At 39.2% G+C, this 27,470-nt stretch overlaps 1 protein-coding gene across 2 annotated transcripts; it reads left to right on the forward strand.

The window, feature by feature from the left end:
- The first annotated feature begins 1,271 nt into the window (after positions 1 to 1,271).
- Positions 1,272 to 26,778, forward strand: LOC141903664 (serine/threonine-protein kinase/endoribonuclease IRE1-like). 2 transcript variants are annotated; one of them, XM_074791886.1, is made up of 23 exons: positions 1,272 to 1,441; positions 4,843 to 4,951; positions 5,569 to 5,605; positions 5,778 to 5,920; positions 6,013 to 6,141; positions 6,626 to 6,668; positions 8,177 to 8,238; positions 8,346 to 8,405; positions 9,366 to 9,561; positions 9,633 to 9,714; positions 11,936 to 12,062; positions 12,521 to 12,813; positions 13,221 to 13,362; positions 13,514 to 13,604; positions 14,063 to 14,192; positions 14,430 to 14,589; positions 15,481 to 15,674; positions 15,950 to 16,091; positions 22,022 to 22,149; positions 22,225 to 22,348; positions 22,456 to 22,523; positions 23,394 to 23,764; positions 25,167 to 26,778. In XM_074791886.1, exons 1-22 carry the CDS (start codon positions 1,352 to 1,354, stop codon positions 23,631 to 23,633), a joined length of 2,790 nt encoding a protein of 929 aa, XP_074647987.1. In that variant the 5' UTR covers positions 1,272 to 1,351; the 3' UTR covers positions 23,634 to 23,764; positions 25,167 to 26,778. The 2 variants fall into 2 exon arrangements, with proteins under 2 accessions (XP_074647987.1, XP_074647988.1); XM_074791887.1 differs by lacking the exon at positions 25,167 to 26,778 and having other exon boundaries at positions 22,456 to 23,295; positions 23,394 to 23,504.
- The last annotated feature ends 692 nt before the right edge of the window (positions 26,779 to 27,470 follow it).

The following is a 27,470-nucleotide window of genomic DNA, read 5'->3' on the forward strand; positions in this document are numbered from 1 at the left end:
CGCATCTTTATATCAGGAAATTTCACAATTTTGAAACCATAAAACTGTTAAAAGGCTTATTCAACACGACCACTAGTTTAAGTGGATTGATGGTGGGATCTACGAGCAAAATTGCTCGTAGGTGGGATGGACCATGGAACGCGGTCGCAGCCGTTAACGAATCACCTAAATCTTCTAAATATCAAGGACAATATCCATTACAGAATTTGCTCGGACGAAAAAAGATATTATTTATTTCTCACCATGTCCCCTCCTGGGCTCCGGGGATTCGAACTTTCATAGAATCATTAGTTTTGACATAATTGCCCTATCGACAGTTCCGTCTTCCTTAAAAAAGTAATTTCATCTCACTGAGGGAATTCTCTAGAATTATTATTTCCTTCTCCAAAATGATATTTGAATAGATACACCCCGTAAACCAAGCTATTGAAAAATGGCCCTGCTTAGTCAAAAGTCGGCGAAACGTTGTGCGTTTTAAATGAATTTTTCTGGTGGCTGGGACTTACATATGCAGGCACGGATTGTTTTATTCGACAACAGTAAGATAAGATAAGATAATTTCAATTGCCATGGTATTTGGAGAGAAAAATAATTTCATTCTATTCTGGTAGTAATGAAAAAGTCTTGAGTGTCAATAACAAAACAGAATCGAAAAAAGTTCGCCATGGCGTTTGCCGTGTTATTGAAAAATATTGTTTGAATACATATATTTACGGAGAAAAATAAGAACATTTTAAAAACATAACAAGGTTATTAACAATATACGTATACAAATAGTCTTTCATGTAGTAATCCAAATCTTCTCGGAAGAAATTGGTAAATCTAAAGTAGGTCTAAACAAGTGCGCCAAACAATATACGCCTATGGTACGTAGTTTGATTTGCTTCTGAGAAGATGTAGCCCTTTGTCCCCTGTTTATCATATAGGCTTAATAGGCTTAATGCAAAAATTTTTTGTGGACTAAACTTGACTAATACTTAAAACTTTACTAAATATGCGACAGGAGCCCAGAATTGCTAATTGGGAATAAAGTGTTGTGTGGTTGTCACGACCCCTGGTTCAAAGCTATTTTCCTAGATTTTCAGGACTGGGCATGAATATGAAACTATCAAATCTTGATTAATCGATGTCCTCGCCCATACGTGAGTTGGATGACGTGTTGAATCCTATTGCAGTTGGATTGCATCACCCGCCAGCCCGTGCACTCTCTTGCCCAGAGTGTGCTGCCACCTAGCGACAACGCACGTCTAACCAGGAAGTGAACGTGTATTTTTGTTTTGTTACAAGTGTCCGATGCCAAATATTACTTTAATCTCGTTATTTCTCCGGTGGAAATGGTTTTTTGTTACGGATGATGCTCAAGTTATTAAAACTTGCTATTGCACTTGCAGTTCTGCTTCTATACCTTGCCGTGTATAGCAGCAATGGAGCAAAAAATAAGGTTTTGTATCACAGGGGCTCGTATCAGTTGTAGGTAATGTAAAAACGATAATCTGTTAATCCAATGTATATAGTATATATAAAATAACAAAGCGGCTAACGACGCTTACAAACTACTCAACTTCAGTCGCTTACTTTTTCGTTATTTTTCATCCGATTTTGATAATCCAGGCATGATAGATATGAAAGCTAATACCTTCCTGCTTCTAACGAAACTAATCCCGTTAATTTCCGATGAATAGTTCGTGAATTATATGTCTTTGAACGCGAAATTAGGGCTGAAATCGCCTGGACCGAAAATGCTATGACATTTAAAATTCGAAATTTAAAACGTTGAGTTCGACACGAAATCCTTCACCGATTTTGATGATCGAGGACTTCAAATGCGCAGAACACTCTATATTTTCTAAATATTGCGGTTGTTTCGTTAATCCATACGATCTTCCAGCTTTGAAAACGCGAATTTTCCGATTTTACGTCAATTCACGAACTCCATGCGCGATCTGAAAATGGCGATTGTCATCTCCCACAATGCTTAGCGCAATGCAGAACCGAAATGAATTTTATTTCCAATTTATTTTCTATATATATTTACGTGAAATTCAGAATCTATTATAACCTGATCGTGTATTCTAGCTTAAATAAGATAAAACATTATTTGATTGAATTGTTACGAAATAAAATTCACTGCGGACCTGTTGCTAGTTCATGTTCAAGGTCGCCATCTTGAGATTGCGTGTCGAGTGCGTGAATTGACGGAAAATCGGAAAATTCGCGTTTGCAAAGCTGGAAGATCGTATGGATTAACGAAACAACCGCAATATCCAGGAAGTATAGAATGTTTTGCGCATTTGAAGCCATCGATCATCAAAATCGGTGAAGGATTTCGTGTCGAACTCAACGTTTTAAATTTCGAAATCGGCAAAAACCGGCGTCATAGCATTTTCGGTCCAGGCGATTTCGGCCCTAATTTCGCGTTCAAAGACATATAATTCACGAACTATTCATCGGAAATTAACGGGATTAGTTTCGTTAGAAGCAGGAAGGTATTAGCTTTCATATCATGCCTGGATTATCAAAATCGGATGAAAAATAACGAAAAAGTAAGCGACTGAAGTTGAGTAGTTTGTAAGCGTCGTTAGCCGCCTTGTTATTTTATATATACTATATACATTGGATTAACAGATTATCGTTTTTACATTACCTACAACTCTGATACGAGCCCCTGTGTTTTGTATCAATTCATATGATGAAGATGATGAACTTCTGACTTGTCTTCATTATTGGATCGCTTTTTATCTAATTAGTTCTTTAAGTAATGTTTAAGTTAGCTCGATTAAAAAGTTGACAGAGTATATTTAGAGCTAGATCCATATAGGGACCTCAATATTAATATATGGCCTATGCCTATGCTTTATGAGGCACTATATAATTGCACTTTCATAGCCCTTCGCCTTTCCCCAACAAGGTTTTTATTTCTGCATACTAAATTCTGAAAGATCTAGGGATTCAAAATCAGTGATTGAGGAAAAATCACATTTTTTATGTCAAAATGTTGATATTTTTGGCCTGAATTATCTTCATTGATTGATTTGCTACGGAGAGCGATAATATTTGGATGTCAGTCTAAGTTAGTAATTCCTCACTGAAATATCATGACTTTGAAAGTTGCTAAGAACAAGTTTTCAAGCATAATGTACCAGTCAATGAAATGAACCACACTCCAGGGACCCTGGGCATCTGTGCTGATTAGCATTGGCGCTCAGATCACTCAAATAGCAATTACGCTGGGTCTACTAGCAAGATTAAGAACCCACTATGTACAAATAAAAAGAATTTTAAAATCCAGAATTTATTTATTCAAATAATCTAAACTGTAAAATACACGGCTTTTCAATCTCATCCTAGAAATCATCGTCAGGTGTGAGATTATCACTAAAAACAGAGGGTAGGCCTATATATAAAGAGGAGAACAGGTTACCTGAGAAAAATAGTGAGTAAGTAATTAGTGTTTGGCAAGGCATGAAGTAATATACTTAGAAAGAATGGAATTGTGCGGAGAAAAACCATATTTGAATTGGTACTTATCTAATATTGGTGCTATAAGACGATGATCTCTAGGGTGAGATCGAAACGTCATGTAGGCCTAATTTACATTTTAGATTTTTTGAATAAATAAATTCTCGATTTAGAAATTCTTTTGATTTGTACATAGTGGGTTTTTATCTTATTATCCGTTCACCACGTTTGAGTGTGGTAATCGTAATTAGAAATTGTTCTATCCATAGATCCATTATAAAATACTTAAAACTCTCTTTAATGGAGATTTCGCTATTTTAGTTTACTTTCTTATAATGTTTGACTGTCTCTTTTGAAATTCCATAAAACGCCTTATTTGATTTTACATGATTTTACTGCCATTCTAACTATGGAGACAGAGTGTCTGTGTTATTTTTCGGGACATTTTAAAATAGTTATGGGAGACTTCATTCCTTTTAGCCTACATACCTATTTCTTTGCTGTCAGATAATGCTTATTTTTTACTCTACTAAAACCTACATTTTTCGAGTAACTTCATCAAGTAGTACAAGCGGTAACACATTTGCTGTCCATGATTTGGCGCAGTGGATCACCTACTCACGCAGGGAATCAGGTGCTGTGGATCCCAATCGGATATTGGGGACAACATCCTTAGGCGCTATGGATTGGGTTGCAAAGGGGGAAAAGTAGGGCCTATATTCTGTTTTCCTAGTGTCCATGGCAAACATTATTGTAAAAATATTTCATTATTGTAAAAACATTGAAAAGAAATGCTATGGATCTCTATCCATTGCCAGGATGCAGCTGCTAATTATTGCTCGTCTCCTCGTCAATATGATTATTGACTGGGTTTGAGGCAGATATAATTACTTATGGCAACAAGGCCAACACAACATTTTGGATCGACAAAATGGGTCCCAAATTATGAATGTTTAATCACAGCGCTTTACCAAAAAAAACTATAAAAACATAAGAATCAAAAGTAATTTGTTTTGATTCTCCAGACCTCCCTGATTAATAGTATGCAGAAGTGAAATTATTTTTGGAGGGGGTATGAAAGTGTAATAGTAGTGTTGTAGTCTGAGCCCTAATTCTAACCCTCTGGACCCTTTGCTCACCTCAACATGGTTCTCGCACTAAGCCTTATAATTGTTATTCATCCAGCTTTAAGTGATATTATGGTTGACACAAAATTCTAATCAAACATGAAATTTATGTCGAGTGTTATCCTTAGCAAACAGGGAAAAAATGTCATGATTCATCTGTAGAATTGGTCCACCTTTAGACATCAAGTTCATTTTTAGGGGCTTTTAATGTTTAAATAAGATGGTTCATGACACATGATTGATTTCATATTTGTAGCCAAATCCAATCCAGCTTCAAGAAGTTCTGCTGTTGGTATCTACATTAGATGGCCATCTTTCTGCTATAAATAAGTACAGTGGATTCAAACGATGGACAGTTAAAGAAGGTACGTGCCCCTAGGCCTAGGCCTATTCTATTGTAACTGCCATGAATAGATTTACCATGTTTTTTTGTGGCTAAGGTGCGCCCTCTATTTTGATAACTGTTTATTCAATTTCTTTATGTTTTCATGATATATCCCCTAGGTTCCACTATCATGACAAATATCGGGTGGACTTATGAAACAACAGTATTCAGAACAGTTAATGGAAATAAAGGGCATATCCTTCCTTGATATCGCTGATGTCTTGACTGTTTTTAGAAAAAGTTTTTTTCAATCAACACCCATTTGATTATCAACCTCTTAATAGCCCACTTAGAAATAAGTCCCAGCAGACTATTGCAATCACTTCTCGTCCTTGGGTTTATATCTACCCTAGACGCATCTAAAATAAAGTACAGAACGCTTTTGAACAAATTTCGTCAATTTTTCCTCAATTCGTCAAGTGGCACTGATGAATTGACAATCGCTACAGGCTTCTTGGGTTCTATAAGAGGAGAAAATATGTGATGCCACCAAGTTAGCATGGGGTCCCTGGACCTGTAGTTTTTCATGTGCTTTTCATATTTTATTTCTGATTTTTATCCTGAAGTACCAATAAATGCTTTGTTATTAATTTTCAGCTCCTGTATTGAAAGTGCCGGTCAATATACCAGTTGGGTAAGTTTACAAAATTCAAATTACCGGGGGTATGAAGTCAGTGTGGACAAAGAAATCATAAAACCCTTAATTCAAAGAAATACAATGTATTCCATGGTTACCAGTTTGTCTGTTTTATTTGATCGTATTACAGTATTATTCATTTAGTTATTGAATTTTCTGTTTTGTCTAGGAGAGCATTTTTACCTGACCCAAAAGATGGAAGTCTCTATGCTTACGGCACAAGTCTTGAAGGATTAAAGAAGTTGCCTTTCACTATTCCGGAACTTGTCACTGCCTCCCCATGTCGGAGCACTGATGGAATCTTATACACTGGTACTGTAAATGTTTTGAGATTTTTTAGATTCTCAATTTCACATTCTATAGACTTTCATTACTTATGTTCTATAACATTTTATTACATGAAGGATATAAGAAGGATACATGGTACGCTGTCGACCCAGCCACAGGGACAAAAGTTCATGAAATGTCAATGGATGGAACTCAAAAAGTTTGCCCTTCTTCAAGTGATAACACAATATTCATTGGGCGGACTGGTAAGTTTTTCAATGCAAAATAAATTACATGTATACCTAAGCTCTGATATGAGCTTATATATCTTGGTGGTTTGCAGAGCCGCTTGGCTAGTGGCTCTTCCTGACTTGAGTACTGCAAATCTTAAATCTGGTAGAATTTTTTTGGACTGCATGAAGTTGTTTGAAATCAATTTTGTAAATTATACAAACTCCACTATGCCAAAATAAGATTTGTTCGGTATTTCTTTTCCTCAAATCCCTTTGCCTAATACTAGCATCTTACATGAATTTTAACTTGATGTATAAGACACTACGAAACCCGATAGTGTTTGAAATATTAGCTTTTGACAAGTTGACCTGATGCCATAGATACTCGGCCATATTTACCATCATTGAGATTCTACCAGATGTTGATAATTCGTGGGAGGGAGTATTGGCCCATTTTTATAAATGTCAATAGACCTATAGGTTTTTGGGTTAGTACATCAATCTTATCTATTTTCAGAATATACAATCGCAATGTTTGACAGCCAGACCAGAGAAAAAAAGTAAGACCGTTTATTTTCATTTGTTTCTTAGGTGCACTTGATTAATCCATGAATTATGAGTATACATTGAAAGTATTATACATCATTGTGGATTTATGTATCCCGCAGTGGCTGTAGAAAGAGTAAGTCTGAATACCAGTCGTTGTTACGGTTCCGTACAACGTCTGACGCTAAAGTATCATATAGAGGTTAACTCCTGTTAATTGCAATGCATCAACTGATTTTAGTGTCAAATCAAACCTTTGTACTAAAATAAATAGATCAGTTACCTTGTTGACTTTGAAAACGTGTTTTATAATATATTTTTTGATGATTTAAATCGCGAACCGGAGAATTTATTTATTTGATTTGAATTGAATTAATTGCCACTATCGGGATTTCCAATACGGACTAAATTAATAAAATGTGAAAATTCAATATGTCTCTCTAAAATTACTCTAAATGTTATTTTTTGTTGATAAAACGCATAAATTTTGGTCAATTTTAACCTTAATAATTTGAAACAAGAATAATATCTGCATTGGCACCAAGTTTAAGTTCGAATCCGTAATTTACATTCCTCTCATGCACCACGAAAAGCCGCCATATTTGTTATGTTGCTTCACTTCAACTGTTTTTTGAGGCGACTAGTCAAAAGTTTTGAGCTACTACGATCGTCAAAAGCTACTTAGGATTACAAATTTATGCACACACAATAGTTAACTTCCATCTGATTACAGAACAGTCAGTTTGAGGTAAGTTGATGGTGTTTTAAGGGTTGAAATAGACGCTCAAAGCCTCGTCCCTCAAAATGAGGGATGAAAATTAACCTTATATGAGCACTTTCGCCCTAAACGTTGTTTCAGGAACAACGGCTAGGTACTAGACTATAGAAAGAGTTACCTGTAGGCCTACCTGTTCTTAGCAAAAACATTGGCCTAAGGCCATATAGAATAAATTACTTGATTCTCATCAGAAGATGTGAAAAAAAATCATTGAGGAGGGAGGTTTATATTTTATACAAAATATTCCGCAAGCTTTAATGATATATGAAGACTAGCAAGACCTCTGAGATCTTGCTATGTTCAATTGTAGCATCAATAGGTAAAAAACATTGAAACTAAAAGAATATAGGATAATTAAATCTGTCATGTATTGTCTTGTACATGTCTGAAATACAAAATCTAAAATTCTTAACTAAATTCTGAACATGAACGTAAATGGATCAACGTGTGCTGGAGCTAGCTTTCAATAATCAATAAACTTCATTTCAATTATTTCAAGTGTTTACATGTTTGGCAGCTAAAAGATGACTTTAGTATATAAAATGTTGTAAGTGTAAATGTTGTTATCCAACGGTAGTTTTATATTTTATATGTAAAATATATAGTATTCGTGGAGAGGCAAGGGGTAAGGAGCAAGGCAGGGAATGGTCTATCATTCTAAAAGCATTTCGAAATATCACATTAAGCATTTTCTGTCATCGCAAACCTTACATATGTATAATTCCGGTACACATGTCTCTTTAGATGGAATGCGACTTTCATGGATTATTCATCGTCACATATTGCCGCCGATATAAAAGAATATGGTAGGTTATTGCCCTTCGTTAAGTCTAATTACGCTTGTCACTGGGCAACGACGCATTTGACATATATAGGGTTAACACAGATGTGTATGTTCTACTCTTCTTTTTAGCATTACGTCACTTTACTTCAAGTTCTGATGGTATTATGGTTACATTAGACAGTAGAAATGGTTTGTACACTATTTTAGAGCATACAGCACAGCTTAGAATAAACTTAAGTAAAATTGTGCATCGTTTGCCTGTTGAATGTGCCACATTCTCATTGGTTTAATGTTCCAATTGAAATGCATCGTACACGCGATTGAAATGAATTCTAAAGCGGTTACAATGATGTACGGTGCACATTTAATTTCTTTCCAAAACGCGGATCATTTTCTGTTTAAAAAGTGAACGAAGCGGAAAATAAACGTTAACGATGTTAAAGAGCAAATGCTGTCAAAATACATGTAGAATATTGTGTAAAAGTTATTTTCAAATGTGAAATATTCACAAATATCAAATATGCAACTGGTTCAGCTATTACTGAGAAATACGACTTTTAAATCGGCAATTTCAGCATGTGCCCACTGTTATTGTTTTTGTTAGCAGGTGCGCGTTTCTGACGTCATCTCTGACAAGCACTAACAGCTTCCAGTCATTTCTCTAGACATTTCATAGGGTATTTAATCATTCTAGAAGTATCTTTGAATTTTGAACTCTTACCATTGTATACTGTTGCTACCGCTGTATGACATGATAATGGTATGTAAGTGAGTAGCCGTGTAGGTCTGCGAATTCGGTGAACAAACAATGTTTATTTGATCGATTATACATAGGCTACACATGGTAGCGCTCGCATGTGCTTGTGTTGATTGTCATAGATAACATCATAAATAGCGCCACCGCGGGTTTTATGTGAACTATACACACAGAGTGAAGGATAAATAAATGCCCAATTTACGGCCAATTCGAGCTACTTTTTAAGTCAGATCTCAGGTTGTCATATGTAAACTTAAATTTCTTCTCGTTAGGAAATCGCGGAAAGTTCAATTTTTACAGCATTTGCCCATTAAGTTTATTCTAAGTTGTACTGTATTTAGAAAATAAATAAACAAAATGTACCATATTCAGAGAATGCTGTTTTTATTCAGGGGATGTTTTATGGACTCAAGATTTCAAGTCTCCTGTGGTTGCGATGTATAGTCTAGGTATTGATGGATTGCATAAGATACCATTCACAACTGTGGCTCCAGAAACACTGCAGCATCTCACTGGACAACTTGCCGCTACTAAATGGAAAGATATGTTCTTGCAACACGGCAAACATCAAAAACAAAAAATATTTTAGTAAGTAAATAAATGGTGTACGTATGTGCAAATTAGTGAATATCATTGAAAATGATTTGATCTGTTTTCAGCCCAACTTTGTACATAGGAGAATATGAATTTGGTTTATATGCGCTGCCATCTATTGTTGATGAAAATACAGTCACAATTGCTGTAAGTTTTGAATTGTCTCTCTCTTTTGCGCTCCATATTGCTTACAAAGCCGCCGGGAATTAGAATAGGAGACTAAGGCCTTGAAATGAAAAATAGTTCTAAGGCAACTATAATCTGCCATCTTTGTTATCCTGTTCAAATGACGTCATGTTGTCTCCTAGGTCAGTCAAATTCTTACCGTTCAGTTTTCTCCGTAACAACACAATGTATACACTTTTCGCAGTATACAACTTATTTGTACTATTGAATGTTAGATCAAGTTTATTGCGCTGTCCAATAATTCCGTCATTTGATGTAAAAAATTGACAGAATTCCTTGAAAGATTATGGCTAGACTATGGCACATATTGACAGCATGGCACTACTATGTCGAGCGTGCTGACGTGATTATGGAAAACCCACGCTCTGATTGATTGTTTTGGTAATGCCAGCGCTTTTGACGTAACTATGGGAAACCACGCTATGATTGGTTGTTACTAGTCAAAGTGCTGAAGTGATCAATTTGACAGGTTTAGTCGCTTATATACGGTAATCGCTCTCTAGAAGGCAGTTTTTTTTAATCCTGACATGGATTTCATTAAACTTTGCCGATTAGTTTGTCTGATGTATAAGAGGCTAACACGCGCGCCGCCGCCGATGTATGAGGGTGCTGTTCTTACTATCATCACTGAATGCTCACTGCGTGCATACAAACGTACTATACATAGCAGAAACAAGGTGCTATTGCGCTGACGTGCGCGACTATACAAATATATTATCTTGCCGCTGTGAGTTGATGAAATAAACAAAATAATGTAAGAATAACATTGGGAAGTGATTTTGATTTTAGGCCATCCGTACAGTGAGCCTTTATATTACTATAAAAATGGAGCGAATTTAATTGACCAGATGGTTTCCAGATGAAAGGTTTTTTCACTGTGCAACCTGGGCATATATTCATGATACAAATCGTGCATTCAAGCGTGCCAAATTTTGAGAACGGGCCTCGTTAAAATTTACATCAGGTTTATTTCGAAAATCTGAACGCAAAGCTGTTAGGTTTAAAAAGTTGATCAGAGAGCATTGTCTCCTCTATGATTGGCTTTGCCGCCGAAGTCATTAGGTGTTCATGTGATTCCGCGGTATCGACGACTGTTTTATTTGCGGGTCTAATTTTAAGATTCAAAATTTTATTTCATGATAGATTCCTGTGATACACCATTAGTCAATTTGGTTTTTGAGAAGTTTTATTTGCACTTCTGAATGAATCCTTGACAATTGTTCGGGAAAAATAGCTTTTTCTCAAATTGGATGTATGACTTTGATATGTAAATAAGCCATGTTCACGAATTGCAAATTCAATGAAATTTTATTCCGCAAAAATGTCAAATCCAAGTCAATTTTACTTTATTGAGCAGAAAATTCAAATTCATCGAATTCCATTTTATTTTATTCTACATTCAAATGTATTCACTAGACGATCGGTAAAGATTGATCTGAGGTATTCGTTCGTGCCAGCCCCAGTGTCTCTGTTAGTACTGTGTACTTATAAAACACAGCCAGTCTAATGAAAAACGATCTTTGTCATTCAAACCTACCGGGGCAGGGGACCGACAACTTGTTTGAAGTTTTCTAGTATATTCTTTTTAGCCCATTAAGGACCCAGTGAGTGTGCAGATGTTATTTCCGCTCTATTGTCTTTAGTTTTTGGTTGATTTTCTTGTGACTTGGTATGTTTGTGCTGTTGAGCCCTATTGTTTTTGACATGTATAGGTCATCCAAGATGGCAACCACAAAAATTTGCTCTCTTGCTCTTCTAGAATCACCGCTATGGCGGACATCTTGAATTTCTTATTAGGGCTCTACGCACATCAAATAATGAGCGATTTCTTTTGAACTTAGTATGTGTAATAGGATCAGTCCATAGATAAAACCTATTAAAAATCAACTTTCTCGCTCTTACAATGTGGCATTCTGGACCCGGCCTTCCAATTTTCCTAGATCCGCCCCTGTGTCATTGATCGCTTCCTCGCAATTTCTTGTAAAAGTTTGGTTTGGCGTAATGACTATCATTATGAAAAATAGCATTTCTTGCTCCTTTTTATAACTGCCATAACAACCATCTTGAGTTTCCAGATACGGAACTTTGCCATATTGTCATCTGAGTCAATGCGAAAGCAATGTAATTAATTGTTGATGAAATGATAATGAAAGGAACATTATAATATTCAATTTTTTGACAGCCAAAAAATACTGGCCCGCTGTTATTGGAAGGGCCAACGATTAAAGAGGAGCCTCCTAAACCAGGAATGCATACAGAAAGGGCAAATGCACATACAGTTCGCAGAATGGAAAATGTTTTACTTATTGGTTAGTATTAAAAATTCATAAATGACTTTGTTAGTATGAATAGACGTTTAGATGATTTTATTTGAGATAATCGCTATGTGTTACTTAATTCACAATCAATAGTTGTCAAAAACGACTTTTTTAGACTGCTATTAACTGTAACTCAGGGATTTATTCGATTTAAAATGAGTTTACTCTGGGTTTAAGTAAACACTTATCTTTAAAACTTGCACCTTGGTTCAATGGCCTAGAGTAGTTCTATGGTTGGAAGTTTACATGGGTCTATCGCATGGTGGTCTCGTCAATCCTGAGAGGTTCATGGATTTGAATCTTGAGCAGGGTTTCTTAGTGCCCAGTCCTATAAAATCATCTAAACTGCTAATGATTAACTCAGTTATATATTGTTGAGGAATTTGGAAGGAGAACGTAGGTTCATTCATTAACAACAATCAACTGAATGTTAAAATACTCTTTTCTAGGATATCATGAAGTTCCGGAAGAGATGAAATCTCGAATTGCTTCTGCGCGGCAAATCGCTGATAAATCCGAAAATTCAAATAAGATAATCCCGCCAGTTGGCATACACGATCTTAAGTTGGAAGAGGAGGAAATTGAGGAACAATTTGCATATGAATTTCGTGATCAATCGTCACAGCCAGAATATCGTAAAAAGTACTACCGTGAGGAGTACATAAACAGCGACGTCAAATTCATAACAGCTGTTGTACTGTTTTTGGGAACAGTTATCGCCGCATTATTTTACTTCCCTCGGGTAAGTCGGAGTGTTTTTCATGGAGATGACGTAAGAAATCATGTGACAATTCAAGAAACTAACTGTACGTAATATGTTGTGCAATGTTGAGTAAGGAGTACATACTGTAATAACCAGCAGAAAAGTCTACCTGGCATGAAAGTGTAGGTCAATTTTAGGCCTAGAATTTCTAATTGTGACATAATGCCATGTAAGTCGAGTCGCCTTTTGAAGACGTCTCAATGAATTATTCTGATCTTTCATACAAGTTCATTGGTATTGGTATATGTACACCAGGGGAGTTGAAAAGCAGTACTTATGCATATTTTGTAACCACAATCAATTGCAAAATTCTAGCTCATGACATGCTCTATGATTATGTTGAGTTTCAACTGCAAAATGATGATATGAATGTTTTGTTTTTTAAGAAAAATGAAGAATCGATAAAGATAATGCTACAGAAACAGTTTGAACAACAAAAACAGCAACACTTGGAGGAAATTCAACGTCAGAAATCAATGCAGACGTCTTGGTCAACTGCAGGGCCAACTGCTTTTACTGATAAAGAAGGTAGATTTTGAACACTCATGCAATTGATATATTGTTTATGAATAACAATTTTTATACCTGCTCCACCATTTTATTATGCACACATAGTACCTATTAAATGCGAGTTACCACATTTTCTTGTTTACTTTACTATAGTTTATTATTCTTATAGAGGTGCCCCCTGGTTATGTTCGCATTGGAAAAATAATGTTTCATCCGCAACAAGTTTTAGGACATGGATGTGAGGGAACATTCGTTTATAAGTAAGTTCAGTTTTTGAGAATGTCAACTGAATTGGGGTTACCCAGTTTTTTGTTTTCGCCACTAAGGGGAGTTAGCCTCTTACAGTCCAGCAAACTGGTTCATCACAGCCTTGATTTGGTCACATAATCATCGGTGTTAAGCCTTGATAATCAGATAAATGGTTTATACTATAAAAAAAGATCCTATCATGAAACTTTTAAAAACCACATGGTCAGTCATACCTAACTGAAGTGATTTTGTCAGTAATAACCAGCCTGATTAACTTGTACTGTCCTAAATTTTGAACAAGAACCGCATTGAACTGGGTCACAAATCATAAGCAGATAATCAATCTTTCGAAGTTGTCATTTAAGAATATTCCTTCAGATTTTATATGTCCATAAAAAAATTCTGGCGTTGTGATGAAATGAGAAATTTTGGACTTGTCGAATAAATTTTATGTTGTTTCTTTTTTCAGAGGAAGATTTGACAATCGGAATGTTGCAGTGAAACGTTTATTGCCTGAGTGTTTTAGTGTTGCAGATCGTGAGGTAGAGTTGTTACGGGAGTCTGATCAACATCCAAACGTTATCAGATATTTCTGTATGGTAAGATTCTTCACTCATTGACCATCCTCATTGAATCCTTTGTCAAATTGCTTATGTTCTAGCACTGTGACATGTTCGATTGATATTAGTACACTAGGTTTTGATAGCTTTAACTCCCGACTATTGAATTTGTATTTTTACAACTGTCCCTGATGTCTTTTATCATCAAAAATGCAAAATTTCTTTTAGGTCAGTTGTGGAGTATGTTTTATTTACATGTATTTGTATTTTGATTAGGAACAAGATAATCAATTCAGATATATTGCACTAGAGCTGTGCATGGCAACTTTGCAGGATTACGTGGAAGGGAAAATATTAGAGAAGTTCATGTTAAATCCTGTTACGATACTTAAACAAGCGATGATGGGTATCGACCATTTACATTGTTTGGATATTGGTGAGTTCTACATTAAAGCTTTTTTCTGCCCATAAGATATTCGATAATTGTTCATTCATCAGTGTCTTTCAATGCCTGGTGCAGAACTTAAACAAATCTGTGTTTTATCAAAAAGAAAAACTTCTGCCTGCCTGTTTACTATGGTGGGTAGGGAAACAATGTATCAATCGATTTTCATTCCAGATCGATAATGCATCATGTTCTATATCGGTTTTACACGACACTCATTGTGTCCACTTCTACCGCGTATGACGCCATTTCGTTTGTCTTTCGGTCTCATGAGGGTTTGTCTTCTTCCTTGTCAAGTCTGACAAAACTCCTGTTACGATTAGGATTAGCCTACCATCGTATCTTTGATATGAATATCATTTTCTGATATAAATGAATACGATTATTGAAACAGAGTTGTTGCCATTTGATATTTTTTGAAACCTTAGAAGGTTTGAAACATAATGTGTATTTCAATTTTCATCGCCCTTACAATAAGACCAGTGTCTAATCCATTTTTTAGACCTAACAAGTCTAAACTGTGCATTTAGTTGATGGTCAGGTGAGCTACAAGACCATAGGTCTTTTACCTACAGTGCAAGATTCTTTTCTGGTGATTTAACCAATATGTTAATGAGCATGCCATGTGTCTCTGAACTATTTTCAGTCATTTTATTTTTCGAGTATGATAATCACAAAAATTCCAAATATGTTTGAATTTTGAATTACATTTAAGCACAAATGTGTGCTGTCTGTATTTGTCATATAAAGAGTTAGAAAATTATACTTGATAATTCTAGCTACATTAACTCCCAGACAGACTTCAGGGCTCTTCTTCATTTTCCGAAATTGATTTTCTCAACGAAGTTTAAAGGTTCATGGACCTCTTGTTTGTATCTTTAGTTCATCGTGATATAAAGCCACACAACGTCCTCATATCTCTACCTGATAGTAAAGACCGTGTACGAGCTATGATCTCTGATTTTGGTCTGTGCAAGAAACTGTCAGCAGGACGTATGTCATTCTCGAAACGTTCTGGAGCCGCAGGAACCGAGGGTTGGATCGCGCCTGAAATGCTCGACCCAGAACAGCGTGTTGTAAGTAGTCATTGAGAACAGAAAAAACTTCTTCTGTTCTCCTATCTCTAATAATAGTGCTCAATATCAGCTAACTTACACCTAAGTTCTCGGCTACGTAATTGAAGAGGTTCTTTCTGTTGGGATCATTCATTTATTACGTACGCATAAAATTTCAATTTTTCGACTCCTCTCCCCTATTACTCAAAATCGGCCATTTTTTCATGGTTATTCATCACCTGTGTTCTATCATGCATAAGATTTCTGTTCTCTCATTGCCATTGTTTGCCTTTCAGACCTGTAAAGTGGATATATTTTCAAGCGGCTGTGTCTTTTATTATGTGCTTTCTAAAGGCAAACATCCATTTGGGGATTCAATTCATCGTCAAGCGAATATACTTAATAATGAATATAGACTGGATAGACTTGATAAAGAAGGTGAGCTATTCCCGTCAAAAAACGTTCCCTGTACTGACACAATAGCCAAGTTGCTTTAGACGACTGGCGCCCGCCATAAACGACTTTGAGAGTAAGCCAACCATCAGCTGGCGCCACCTACCCTACTCATCTTTGTTTTATGGCGCGTAGAAAGATGGTCGTCATCGACTAACTTTACTGGCTAAATCGACATTCTTGCGGGTGAGAGCGATCCATCGATCGTCTTTTTTTATTAAAATCTTGGAAAGGGGTGTGTGGCTTCACGTTCCTTAGTCACAGCGGCTTATTCATCGCACATGGCCGATCATCGTTTTATTATTTCAGGTCACATAGGCCGTTTATTTTATCTCACCGATCCCTATTGCAGTAATTCTAGGGGACTCACGCAAAGGGTGTTATTTTATCGGTAGGGGAGTTATCATTACAAGCAAGTAATAGCGTATTCAATTTTATTTTGAATTATTATAATAGATTTTATCGTTGCAGATTATTAATTTCAGATGTCCGATCAAGGACAGAGAAGTTGTGCAGTGCGCTCTTGCCCCCTTTTTGGGGACTCGCACAAAATCTGCCGTGCTTGCCGAAAGGCTAAGCGGGGCACCAATTGCGACCGCTCCGCTCCCTGCGGGGAATGCATGGAGTGGGCGGAGGAATTATGGGCTTGACTGGACAGGTCACAGACCCATAAGGCCAGGACCGACAGGCTTGTCTGGCCCCGCCGGAGGGTGATGGGTCTCAGATGAAGAAAGCTGCCTAAGATTGGGCTCGCGAGAGATCCCGGCCACCGGTTCACTCGAAAAACGACCCGGCCCCAGGTTCTGTACGTAGATCCCGGTCTCCTCAGGGGTCACGGAGGTTTGCCCGAGGACGGACCCACTCGCGCTTGAGTTCCTCTGTCTCAACCTCAGCGAATGCCTCGTCACGGAGGTCAGGGAATTCCTCTCTGAGGGCCATAGGTCCTGCAGGTACAGAGGGAGGCACCACGGCCACAGGGCTCATTCCCGACAACGTCATACCAGAAGGAGGTCATGTAGGTCAGGTTCTGCGAGCTCTCGGGTTCATAGAACCTGGAGGGATTATCGTCCCTATAAAGACCGGTCTTGAGCACACGGACATAGTATGTCTCGTTCTAGATCTCGATCACCAGTCAGGACACCAGCGCACCATAAAGGTCAGTCAAGGGATCCTACTCCGCAGCCTCTGCCTCCACCGCCGTCCGCTGGGACATCGGGAGACAGGGATTTATTGCAGATTTGTGAATTTTTCAAGGCAGAGTTGAACTCACTCAGAGCTCAAATCCAGCAGGGAATATCTCGCTCTCAGGAAACAGAGCCCTACCCCGAAGCGCTCTCGGAAGAGGACAAGGAACTAGGGGATCGATTGTCAATAGGCAATGTCAACGATTTGGAAACGAGCCCTCCGAGAAAGAAGGGGCTTTTCAGGATCATGCTAATCGGAGCACCATTTTGTGGGGTTCAGCTCGCCTTCAATATGTGAAGTGCAAGACGTGAGGAAAACAGGCGACATGGAAAAGCCTCGGGTCACCCAACATAGGGGCTTGTGTGCGAAGATATTTAAAGCCCCACACGACCCAAAGGGGTGGTTCTCACTCCACATCCCGATAACGCTTTGGAATGGAAGGAAGCATTAGACCCGGCAGTGTGGGGTGAGGTCCGGATTTCCAAGGCTTGGACATGGCCGCCCTTGGAATCGGGTATAAAGGATTTTAGATTTTTCACGTCCCAGGAGCCGAAAATTCCAGGTTTTAGACCGGTCTATTATAATACCCCCACTGCGTCATTTAAGCCACACAGCCGTATAGATCAGCTGCTTCAGATTAGCTCTCAAGGACTCGGTCTCGTAGGATCATACCGATTTGGATCACATGGCAGATGAGATCGCTACTTCGGAGCGACCGCTGCAGGCTATGAGCCGGGCTGTATGCCATCAGGTTCCTCTGGCTATTAGGCTTCAGGCAAATTTAGCCCTGTCGGTCAGGCATATTTTCCTTAAAGATTCTAAACTACCCGATTCGATTGAGACATGTCTCTATAGGGCACCACTAGCAACCTAGGATCGCTTATTCTCGGGATGGGGTTCAAAAGCCTTCGAGCAGGTACAAAAGATGGAGGAATCTAGGGCTAAGCCCAATTTCAGGATTCCGAAAAAGAATTTGTCCAACAATAATACCCAGCGAGTAGACCTTTGAAAGGGGAACTACCCAGGGCGCTGTTTAAAGGAGATCAGGCTGGTCTGGGTCCGACACTAAGAAGGGCTACGAATTCGGTCTCGCAGTAAAGGCCCTCAGATGGGGAAGTCCTTACTGCCGGAACCCAGTCGGGCAGCAGTGAAGGTCGGCCAGTGGGGGCGTGTCTTCAGGACTACGCTTCCCACTGGTACGACATTTTTGGCGACACCTGGCAGAGCAGAATCGTCTCTGCGGAGTATCGCTTGGAGTTTCAAAAGAAACCACGACTGTTTCGAAATCCACCAGACATGAGACCCAAGAAAGGGCAAGACTAAGAGTCCCCCGTCCTCCCGGCAGTGGAAGAGCTGTTGGAGAAACGCCCCCTAGAATTTGGTTCGGGACCCCAAATCTCTCGGTTGGTACTCCCGTTAGTCAACAGTACCCAAGGCATCCGGGGGTCTCAGGACAGTGATCGATCTATCGTCCTTGAACAAGTTCCTCAAGCGTCCAAAGTTCGCGATGACCACGCCCAGGGGGTAATTCAGGGGTTGAGACCTGGCCCATGGGCTGCCTCGATAGATTGAAAGTACGCTTACTTCCAGGTCCCTGTACACCCGAGGTCTCGCAAATTCCTCAGGGTGAAGTGGCCGGGATGGACTTACCAATTTCGCCTTCTTCCGTTCGGGCTCAGTGCCGCCCCCTGGTTATTCACAAAGTCACAAGGGGTACATCTATTCGTTTACTTGGACGACGTTGGTGGTGGCAGATTTGGCATGGAAGTGCCAGGAAGGGTTGGAGAAAACCTTGGCCTTAATAAACCGGTTGGCTTTTTAGGGTGAATCTGGAGAAGTCGCATCTGGTCCCCTCTCAGATATTTGTATATCTAGGATGTACTTCGCCCTGGAAGTCGGTCTAGTTTATCCAGCCGAACCAAGGGTACACAAACTCAAAGAAGCGGTATCCGGCTGGGGATTCCCTGGTCAGCGTGGTACTGGTCTCAGGTCCTAGGGCAGATGAGATCGATATCCTTAGTCATTCTGCTGGGCAGATTACACAGCCATCCACTACAGCAGTTATGGAAAAGTTCTTGGTCGAATTCAAATCAATGCTGGGACGGTCTTCTCCCAGTGCCTCCACTGGCCCTAGTGGCGGATCTCATGTGGTGGACTCTAACTGTCAACCTTCTGAGAGGCACGTCCCTAGCTCCAATCAAGACGCCGGTTCATCTTTTCACGAGGCTTCTCGGAAGGCGGAAGAGAGAAAGGTTTGCACATAAACCATCTGGAGTTGTTAGCAGTGCAGAAAGCAATGCATTTCTTCCATAGGAGACTGTCCGGGCGCCATGTGTGGTTGGCCACGGACAACTCGACGGTCAAAGTCTACCTCTTGAATCAGGGAGGAACGAAGTCTCGAACTTTAACGCGGTTAACCGCAGAGATCCTTCTATGGGTTCAGGCGCAGGGGATTTCGGTATCAGTATCCCATCAAGCAGGAAAATTGAATGTGGTAGCCGATCAGTTGTTGCGTCGGGACAAGCCGATTCCCACAGAGTGGACGCTGTCTCAGCCGGTAGCGGATCGAGTCAGGTCACTGATAGGCTGGCCCAATCTAGACCTGTTTGCTACCAGGTTCAACACCAGGTGCCCAGTGTTCTTTTGCCCACTCCCAGATGACCGGGCATGGGCCGTGGATGCGCTCTCCCTAGAGTGGGACAACCTTCATGCCTACGCTTATCCCCCCTGTCCCCCTGATAAATGGTGTTGGAGCGGGTGGAGGTGCGCAACTGCGTCTTGGTTCTCGTGGCACCTTGCTGGACAGCTCAGACTTGGTTCCCGAGACTTCTGAATCTTCTGTGCGATCAGCCGCGACGGCTCCCAACGTTTCCGACAGTATTATCCCAGGGGCATCTCAAGTCTCACCCTCAACGTGAGTTTCTTGGATCTTCACGCTTGGCCACTGTCCAGCAGTCCAGTGGATCGCGGATCAGGGATTTTCATAAGGGCCTGCCTCGTTTATTCTGGCATCCAAAAGACCCTCGACAGGGACAGTCTATGATGCAAAGTGGGAATTTTTTCGCAATTGGTGCTCTGGGAGACGCTCCCGTTGTAGCAGAGCTAGCGGACTTTTTGCATTTTCTGTTTAATCAGAGAGGGTTTCAAGTGGTAACTATTAAAGGGTAACAATCAGCTATTTCACAAACGCATCGGTCCACCGGTGTCCCGGAGGTTTCCACGCATTTGAGAATTTCCCAATTGATTGCGGGGTTCACGGTAGCTCGCCCCAGAAAGGCGAGAGAGGTTCCTCCATGGGACTTTACAGTCGTACTGAAGTATTTGATGCGTCCTCCCTATGAACCGTTACGGGAGATTTCCTTGTCACTGTTAACTAAGAAGATAGTGTTTTTGCTTTGTTTGGCTATGGCCGCTCGTCGCTCGGAAGTTCACGCACTCTCGGTCAGACCGGGCCATATAGTTTTCAGACCCGAGGATAGATACGTGATACTTTGTCCGGGGTTATCCTTCATAGCAAAGAATCAGAAATCCTTAGCAGCAGCTAGGTCGTGGAGGGTAGTATCTCTGGGGCATAGGGTCTCAGGAGACTTACCCGACAGGATGTTGTGTCCAGTACGCTCCCTGAAGAGGTATTTGGGAAAGACCGAACAATTACGGGGCTCGAGTGAGAGATTGTTTCTCCCGATAGTGGGGGATGGTTCGAAGGACATTTCTAGGGACTCTGTGGCTAGGTGGATTACGTCAGTGGAGGCGTTAAACCATGAAGGTGCCCCGCCCTCTCAGGAGGTTGTTTCGCACCAGGTGTGATCGTTGGCCACATCCTGGGCTGTTTTCACTGGAGGTTCTCTAGACCATGTTTGCAAGGCAGCTTTCTGGTCTAAGCATGGCTCTATTTATTTATAATTTTATCAATGATAGTAATTTAGGGTCATCGTTCGTGTGTTTGCGTAAACTCCGATTTATTTTAGAGCAGTAAGTTATAATTGTTGGCACTAGCGCAGATTTGTGTATGGTGCTATTATATGTCTACGGGAAACAGAGGGTTGGCCTCGTAATTACCGATCTCGTTGGTTTCTTATTCGATGTGGATGGAGGGCTCTCCGGTCTCACGATTTGTGGTAATGGGTGAGTGTTTTCCATGTTTTTATTCTAGTTAATCGTTAGAGATTTTAGACCTTGGTTGGTCGACGACTTTGAGATTCCCAGCCATCCTTTTCTGTGGTATTCTGCCTATAATGTCAGTACAGGGAACGTTTTTTGACAGGAATATTTCATTTTTCTATTGAAAAATGTATTCCCTAAAAATACTTACCGGTACTGACATACCGCATATACCCTCCCAGCCATCCCTGCAATCTTGAGCCTTTAAAAAACAAAGATAAGTAGGGAAGGTGGTGCCAGCTGATGGTCGGCTTACTCTCAAAGTCGGTTATCGCGGGCGCTAGTCGTCTAAAGCAAATTGGCTATTATGTCAGTACAGGAATATAATTTTTCAATCGAAAAATGAAATTTTTACGTGGTAATGTTCATGATGAAATTGTTCTTTGATTGAACTCTGATATAATGATTCCTATAGAAAAGACTTTAGACTCAAACGGAAAAAAATGACTGTAAAAAATAGGCGTATCTGACTAAGGGGTACTGTACTATAAAAATAATTTGCAATGAACTATCTTTTAATCATTTCTTGCAGTAGACCTTTAAAATGAGTTGAGATTTTTTTTCTTTAGCGCATTCAGTGGAAATGGATCTCATATCTTGGATGTTACATCCGGAGGCAAGCTGTCGTCCATCGGTGAAATCAATTCTCAAGCATCCATTCTTCTGGTCTTATGAGAAACAGCTCATGTTCTTCCAGGTTCGTTTGTGTAAAATCAGCTCTGATCCCCCAATACCTCATCATTGGAATTCTACCTAATCCTTTGCATTCCAGGATGTCAGTGATAGGACTGAGAAGGTGCCACCAGAAGATTATGTCGTTCAGTCCTTAGAATCGGGAGGCCTGGAAATCGTGAAGAAAGACTGGAGAAAACATATCACAGAAGAACTACAAACTGGTGACTTGACTTTCAGACTTAGAAACTGACTTTCCTAAAATAAGCTTTTTATTGATGATTCTATGTATGTACAGCCAGTAGATTTGAATTTTATTATTTGGTTTCAGATTTAAGAAGATTTCGCTCATACAAAGGTAGTTCAGTGAGAGATCTGATGCGGGCAATGAGGAATAAGGTGAGGTTATGTGGTTAGTGTAGCGGAAATTCATGTAGGTCAAAATTCACTTACTCAGTTACTTATGTTACCCTGAATCTATGGCATGAAAAATTTTGTCAGCACTCAAACTGCCCACATCCGACCTGCCTCTATATACCAGCTGAGTGTTTTTCCATCACATCCATATCTTCCATATTGAAAATGTCCTACCCAGTGTGTTAAAACAAAGAAAACCTTTAAAACATCCTGATCTAATGATCTAACTCGGCTGGTCTCAACTAGCCATTCAGTAAGCTAAGACTTCGATCCGTGATATCAGCCAGTGTACACTTTCTGCATTTTTAGCCAACGATTATGCTTAGATTAGTAATCAGAACACCACAATACAAACATTGTGTACAAAACCCAATGAAGGTTAACTTTGTTTTGTAAAATTATGTGAATCTATCTCTTAGTTAATCCATGGACGTATAAACTAGTTTATACGTCCATGGTTAATCTGATCAGTGATGTATACATATACATATGGACATAATTTACACTTGAGTTCGTCGTTTCATAACTGGTTGATACATATGTCTGGTAGTGTAGTTCAGAGGAAAGGTTCATCAAAGGATAGGATCTATGAACAGTCAAGACATACCTCAGTACATCCTATTGCATATTGAGCATGGGATTTCCTGAGATACTGATGCCGATAACACATAAGACTTTGGTAGATGATGATTGTTTTTTGGGACAGATTACCCAGCAACTTGAGTTTGCTGGGGATATATTGTTCATATTTGATGTAAATATATTTTTGAAAGGTCAAAATTCAGGTCAAAATTAATGTTTCTGTTTTGTAGTAAATAGAATCATAGTTTTTACTCTCTGTTTATTTTGTAGAAACATCATTATCGAGAATTACCCATCGAAGTGCAGCTATCATTAGGAGCAGTTCCGGATAAATTTGTGCAATACTTCACTTCGAGGTTTCCCCTGCTGTTAATTCACACTTACAAAGCAATGCGTTGCTGCAGTCAGGAACGCTTATTCCATCAATATTATTTACAAGAATCAGAAACTAAAATCCATGGATTGACAAAAAGTTTATCTGATGGTCTATTAGGGGAGCGTAGTTCGTGAATTTTAGTTGCCATGTGGTGCCATTTTTCGAGATGCTAAACATTACTACCAACTCTTGCGTAAATGGAATCTGACCGTCTATTCATCATGGTGCACGTACTCAACAGAAAATTGAGTTCATTCCAGACAAGGTGAGGTTCAAGATTAATCACTATCAAACTACTTTCGTCTGAGGCGAGCAGTTCTGTGGCTGCCATCACATGAATTGCTCTTTCCGGGATATATATGTACCAGTATATATACGTACATGTATACGTGTGATTAATCTTGGAGTAATCATTTGAAATGATAACTCCAAGGATTAATCAAAGCGATCAAATACGTAGAGTAACCACCTGTGAAATGATTATTCCAAGTTGGAATCTACTGTAACCTCTTTGAGAAAACATGTATCGGGACCACTGTTAAGAATATTTTTGCTGAGAATGAATTTAATTACCGGTACGCATTTTAAAAGTTGGCTTTGCTTAAGAAATTAGTGTGATATGCCCTAAAGAGACATTCATTAAATACGCCTCAAGCAAGATTTTATTAGGCCATAAAAACCCCCTTAATCCGTTTCAGTTTGATACAGATTATTTCTTCTAAGCCTGTATTTTTGCTCCACCTTTAGATAAATCTTGCCAATGAAAATTATGATGTTTTCTCATCCCAGGGACAATTCTATCCACCCTAAATCATGGGCAGCGACAGGGTGACTTCTGCCCATAGTACTAAAAAAAAGAGCACCAAAAACACTATTCCCCATTCCTTAACTGACGCAGTCGAACAGTAGGTTCCTGGTATTATGCATCCTCCCTCGGCATGGATTTGAACCTGATGGCATCGCTACACTCAGCCATGGCACGAACCCCTACCACAATAGTCCAATGCGCAGGTACATGCGCGGCCTTGCCGCACGAAAACTTGCGGCACCAATCAGATTGCTTGTTGTGTAATCGCTTAGGTAGATTTCACGGAAGAACTATAAATGGGAAAACCCGGGCTAAAGTAAAACAGGATTTTTGATTGGCGAATATCTTGACATCATCTAAGCTGGGCATGTAGCTGCGCACTCGGTCTAGTGTGGCAGGGTTTCGTACCGTGGCAATCTCGACGCCTAAACTAACCTACACCAGGTAGAAAACATTTTGTATTCGATAAGAAAAAGGCCCTCAATATCTTAACCGTAGTATGTACTACCTTAACTACAATCAGGATCTGTCTCTGCTAATGATGCAAATTGAGCAGGTTTTACTGTTTTTTTTAAATGTTTATCAGCTGTAAATGAAAACAATTGCATTTACATACTCACTTTAGACAGATAGATGGTAGTGCATTAAATCATAGATGGAGGTGTTTGGGGTTTTTATTTTTTTCATGGTCCTGACTAGGACGTTCAAAAAAGAAGGGGTTAGGAAGGGAGTATTGCCCAAAATGTTAATTTTTAGGTAATTGTAGTATTTATTATATTTTTTTGTAATTCTGTGTCTATCTTGTCTTGCATTTTGTTTGTATTTTTCTATTCATTAATGAGCACGTTTTGTATGCCAGGTTTTGCTTTGATGTTGTCATCAATGATGATAAGTTCAACACAGTTGTTACAAACCCTGCCACCAGAGTGTCAAGTCTGTCATGATGGCAACCCTTGCAGGTACCTATGCCAAGGACACAGCAGAAGCAGCATCAAGGGTACCTGTATTTCATAAAAAGGGGAACAGTCCTTTTCTTGTATACTTTTACAGTGTTAGGTAAAGGAAGCATGATCATGCTGCCATCCATGAATCCTCAGAATATTATGTGCAGCACAAGTAAGTGATGGAAAGTGCCCCTCTTAAAGTGTCCTATTGAATTTCTGTCTATGCATTAACAACTTCAAAAAAGATTTCTGCCGGTAAGACCATGAATAACAGGTTTATATAACATATCAAGTGTAGGTGGCTAAGTATAATTATGGACGTATAAACTAGAGTTCTAGTTTATACGTCCATGGTATAATGCGTGAGGACCTATTAGATACATGGTGGCCTGTGCAGAATATAAGGTGCCACTCTAAAATCCGGAATACAGTAGGAAATTGGTCCTGGATCTGCTCAATAACCAATATAAATACATGTATGATTATCTATGACTATCCAGGCAGTTGAGGATTTGAATTGGAAACCAATCACTTGTTGTTTAAGCGGCAGAAAAAAGCATTTCCAGATATCTAATTTTCCAAATGGTCTTTACACTATGCAATTCATCTTGGGGGCCGGTGTTGCAGTCCATAGTCAGCCTCGCCTCACTTATCTTACATGAAGTACCGTACATGTACATTGTAATAAGAATGAGCTCTATTTCTTAAAGCCTCAATTTTCAATTCGACAAGGTTTGAATAACTTAATTTTATGACAGGGTTTGAGCGGAGCCTGACTATATTCACAAGATAGCCTAGCTTGTTGAAAGCGTTGTTCATCAGTGCCATTTTTGGAAGAATTAATTGAAGGATTACTATAGATAGTAGATACAGCCATTATACATTAGACACGTCAATAGTCTCAGATCTAGCAGGACCAAGGAATCTTCTCTGGAGGTTTCTCAGAGGCAGTCCAAGCATGGACCCTGTAGAGTCCATGGTCCAAGCAACAATGCACAGTCGCTACATGAATTGGAGTAAGGAAATTAAAAACATTTTGTTTAAGGTTATCCGCTCCATGGCACGCAATCTATTATGAAAAGGTTTATGTTGCCATTTGCCTTAAGTATAGATTGAAGACCGTATATTTGTTATGTCGGCCTAAGTAAAGAGGCATCAGGAAGACAGTACGTGTGCAAGAGAGGAGGGTTTATAAAAATCAAGATCATATGCATACATAAGAAATGAATGATCGCAGATTGCTTTTTCAGGTCAGCTGCCATTAATGTATATATGTACTAGTATAAATTAAAGGTGTCCCTTGTTTTTTTTTCTGTCAAAACCAACACGTTGACATAATCACTATAATTGATTCAACAAAAAGAAACTTGTTAATCTAGAAATGATGATCATGATTGTAAATAATTTGTTGTAAATATATCGTGGTATTGTATGTGCATGGAAGTCACTAAAATTGATTCTGGTGTATTTGTAACGTAAATTTGAAATATTTTTAAAATGTTTTGCCAGATAGTATATTTATATGAAAATAAATGTGAATGTGATATTGGTTTTTAGTTTGTTATTGATCCTCAATAAAACGAATTTCAGGGGATCAGAAATCTATTCATTAGGGCTGTCGTGAAATATGTTTATTTCTGACAAAATCTTAGTTTGTTATATCCCGAGTTTATTAGCATCCGCAAAATCATCCTTGTATGCTATCTGGACTTAATACGACTGCCGCAAGATTCTACAAAATTATTCCTATTGGACGTAAATGTTTTTGTATTAATTCCAACCAGACTTTACATTGAAGCGTCTTTAAAACTTCCCAAAATAACTAGATTCCGTCTACGAACGACAAGCAAACGGAAAGTGAACGCAATAGCCCGCTGGGACTAAAGCCAAGTGGGCTAAAGATCCATAGGTTGACGACCTGCAGGCCGTGAGGAACCAACGAAAAGAATACGTTTTTAAGAGTTCCAAACTGTAAATTTCGCTTTTTAGCCCACTTGGGACTTTAGTCCCAGCGGGCTATTGCGTTCACTTTTCGTCCGTCCGTCCGTCCAATCGTCCGTCCGTCCGTAGACGGAATCCAGTTATTTTGGGAAGTTTTGAAGACGCTTCAAGGTAATGATCTTGATATTTGGTTTATACATGTATCTACCCTAGACACATCTTCAGCCAAAAACTGGCCCTGTCAGATTCAAGATGGCCGACTGGTAGCCATTGTTGTT

The sequence above is a fragment of the Tubulanus polymorphus genome, chromosome 4 (genome assembly GCF_964204645.1).
Source record: "Tubulanus polymorphus chromosome 4, tnTubPoly1.2, whole genome shotgun sequence".
Lineage (NCBI taxonomy): Eukaryota > Metazoa > Nemertea > Palaeonemertea > Tubulaniformes > Tubulanidae > Tubulanus > Tubulanus polymorphus.

Excerpts from the sequence above, each read along its gene's own strand:
- LOC141903664 (XM_074791886.1), top strand. The coding sequence starts at position 1,352 with ATGATGCTCAAGTTATTAAAACTTGCTATTGCACTTGCAGTTCTGCTT. Across the intron at positions 5,921-6,012 it reads TGATGGAATCTTATACACTG|GATATAAGAAGGATACATGG; the intron begins GTACTGTAAATG and ends TATTACATGAAG. Across the intron at positions 22,349-22,455 it reads CACAGAAGAACTACAAACTG|ATTTAAGAAGATTTCGCTCA; the intron begins GTGACTTGACTT and ends ATTTGGTTTCAG.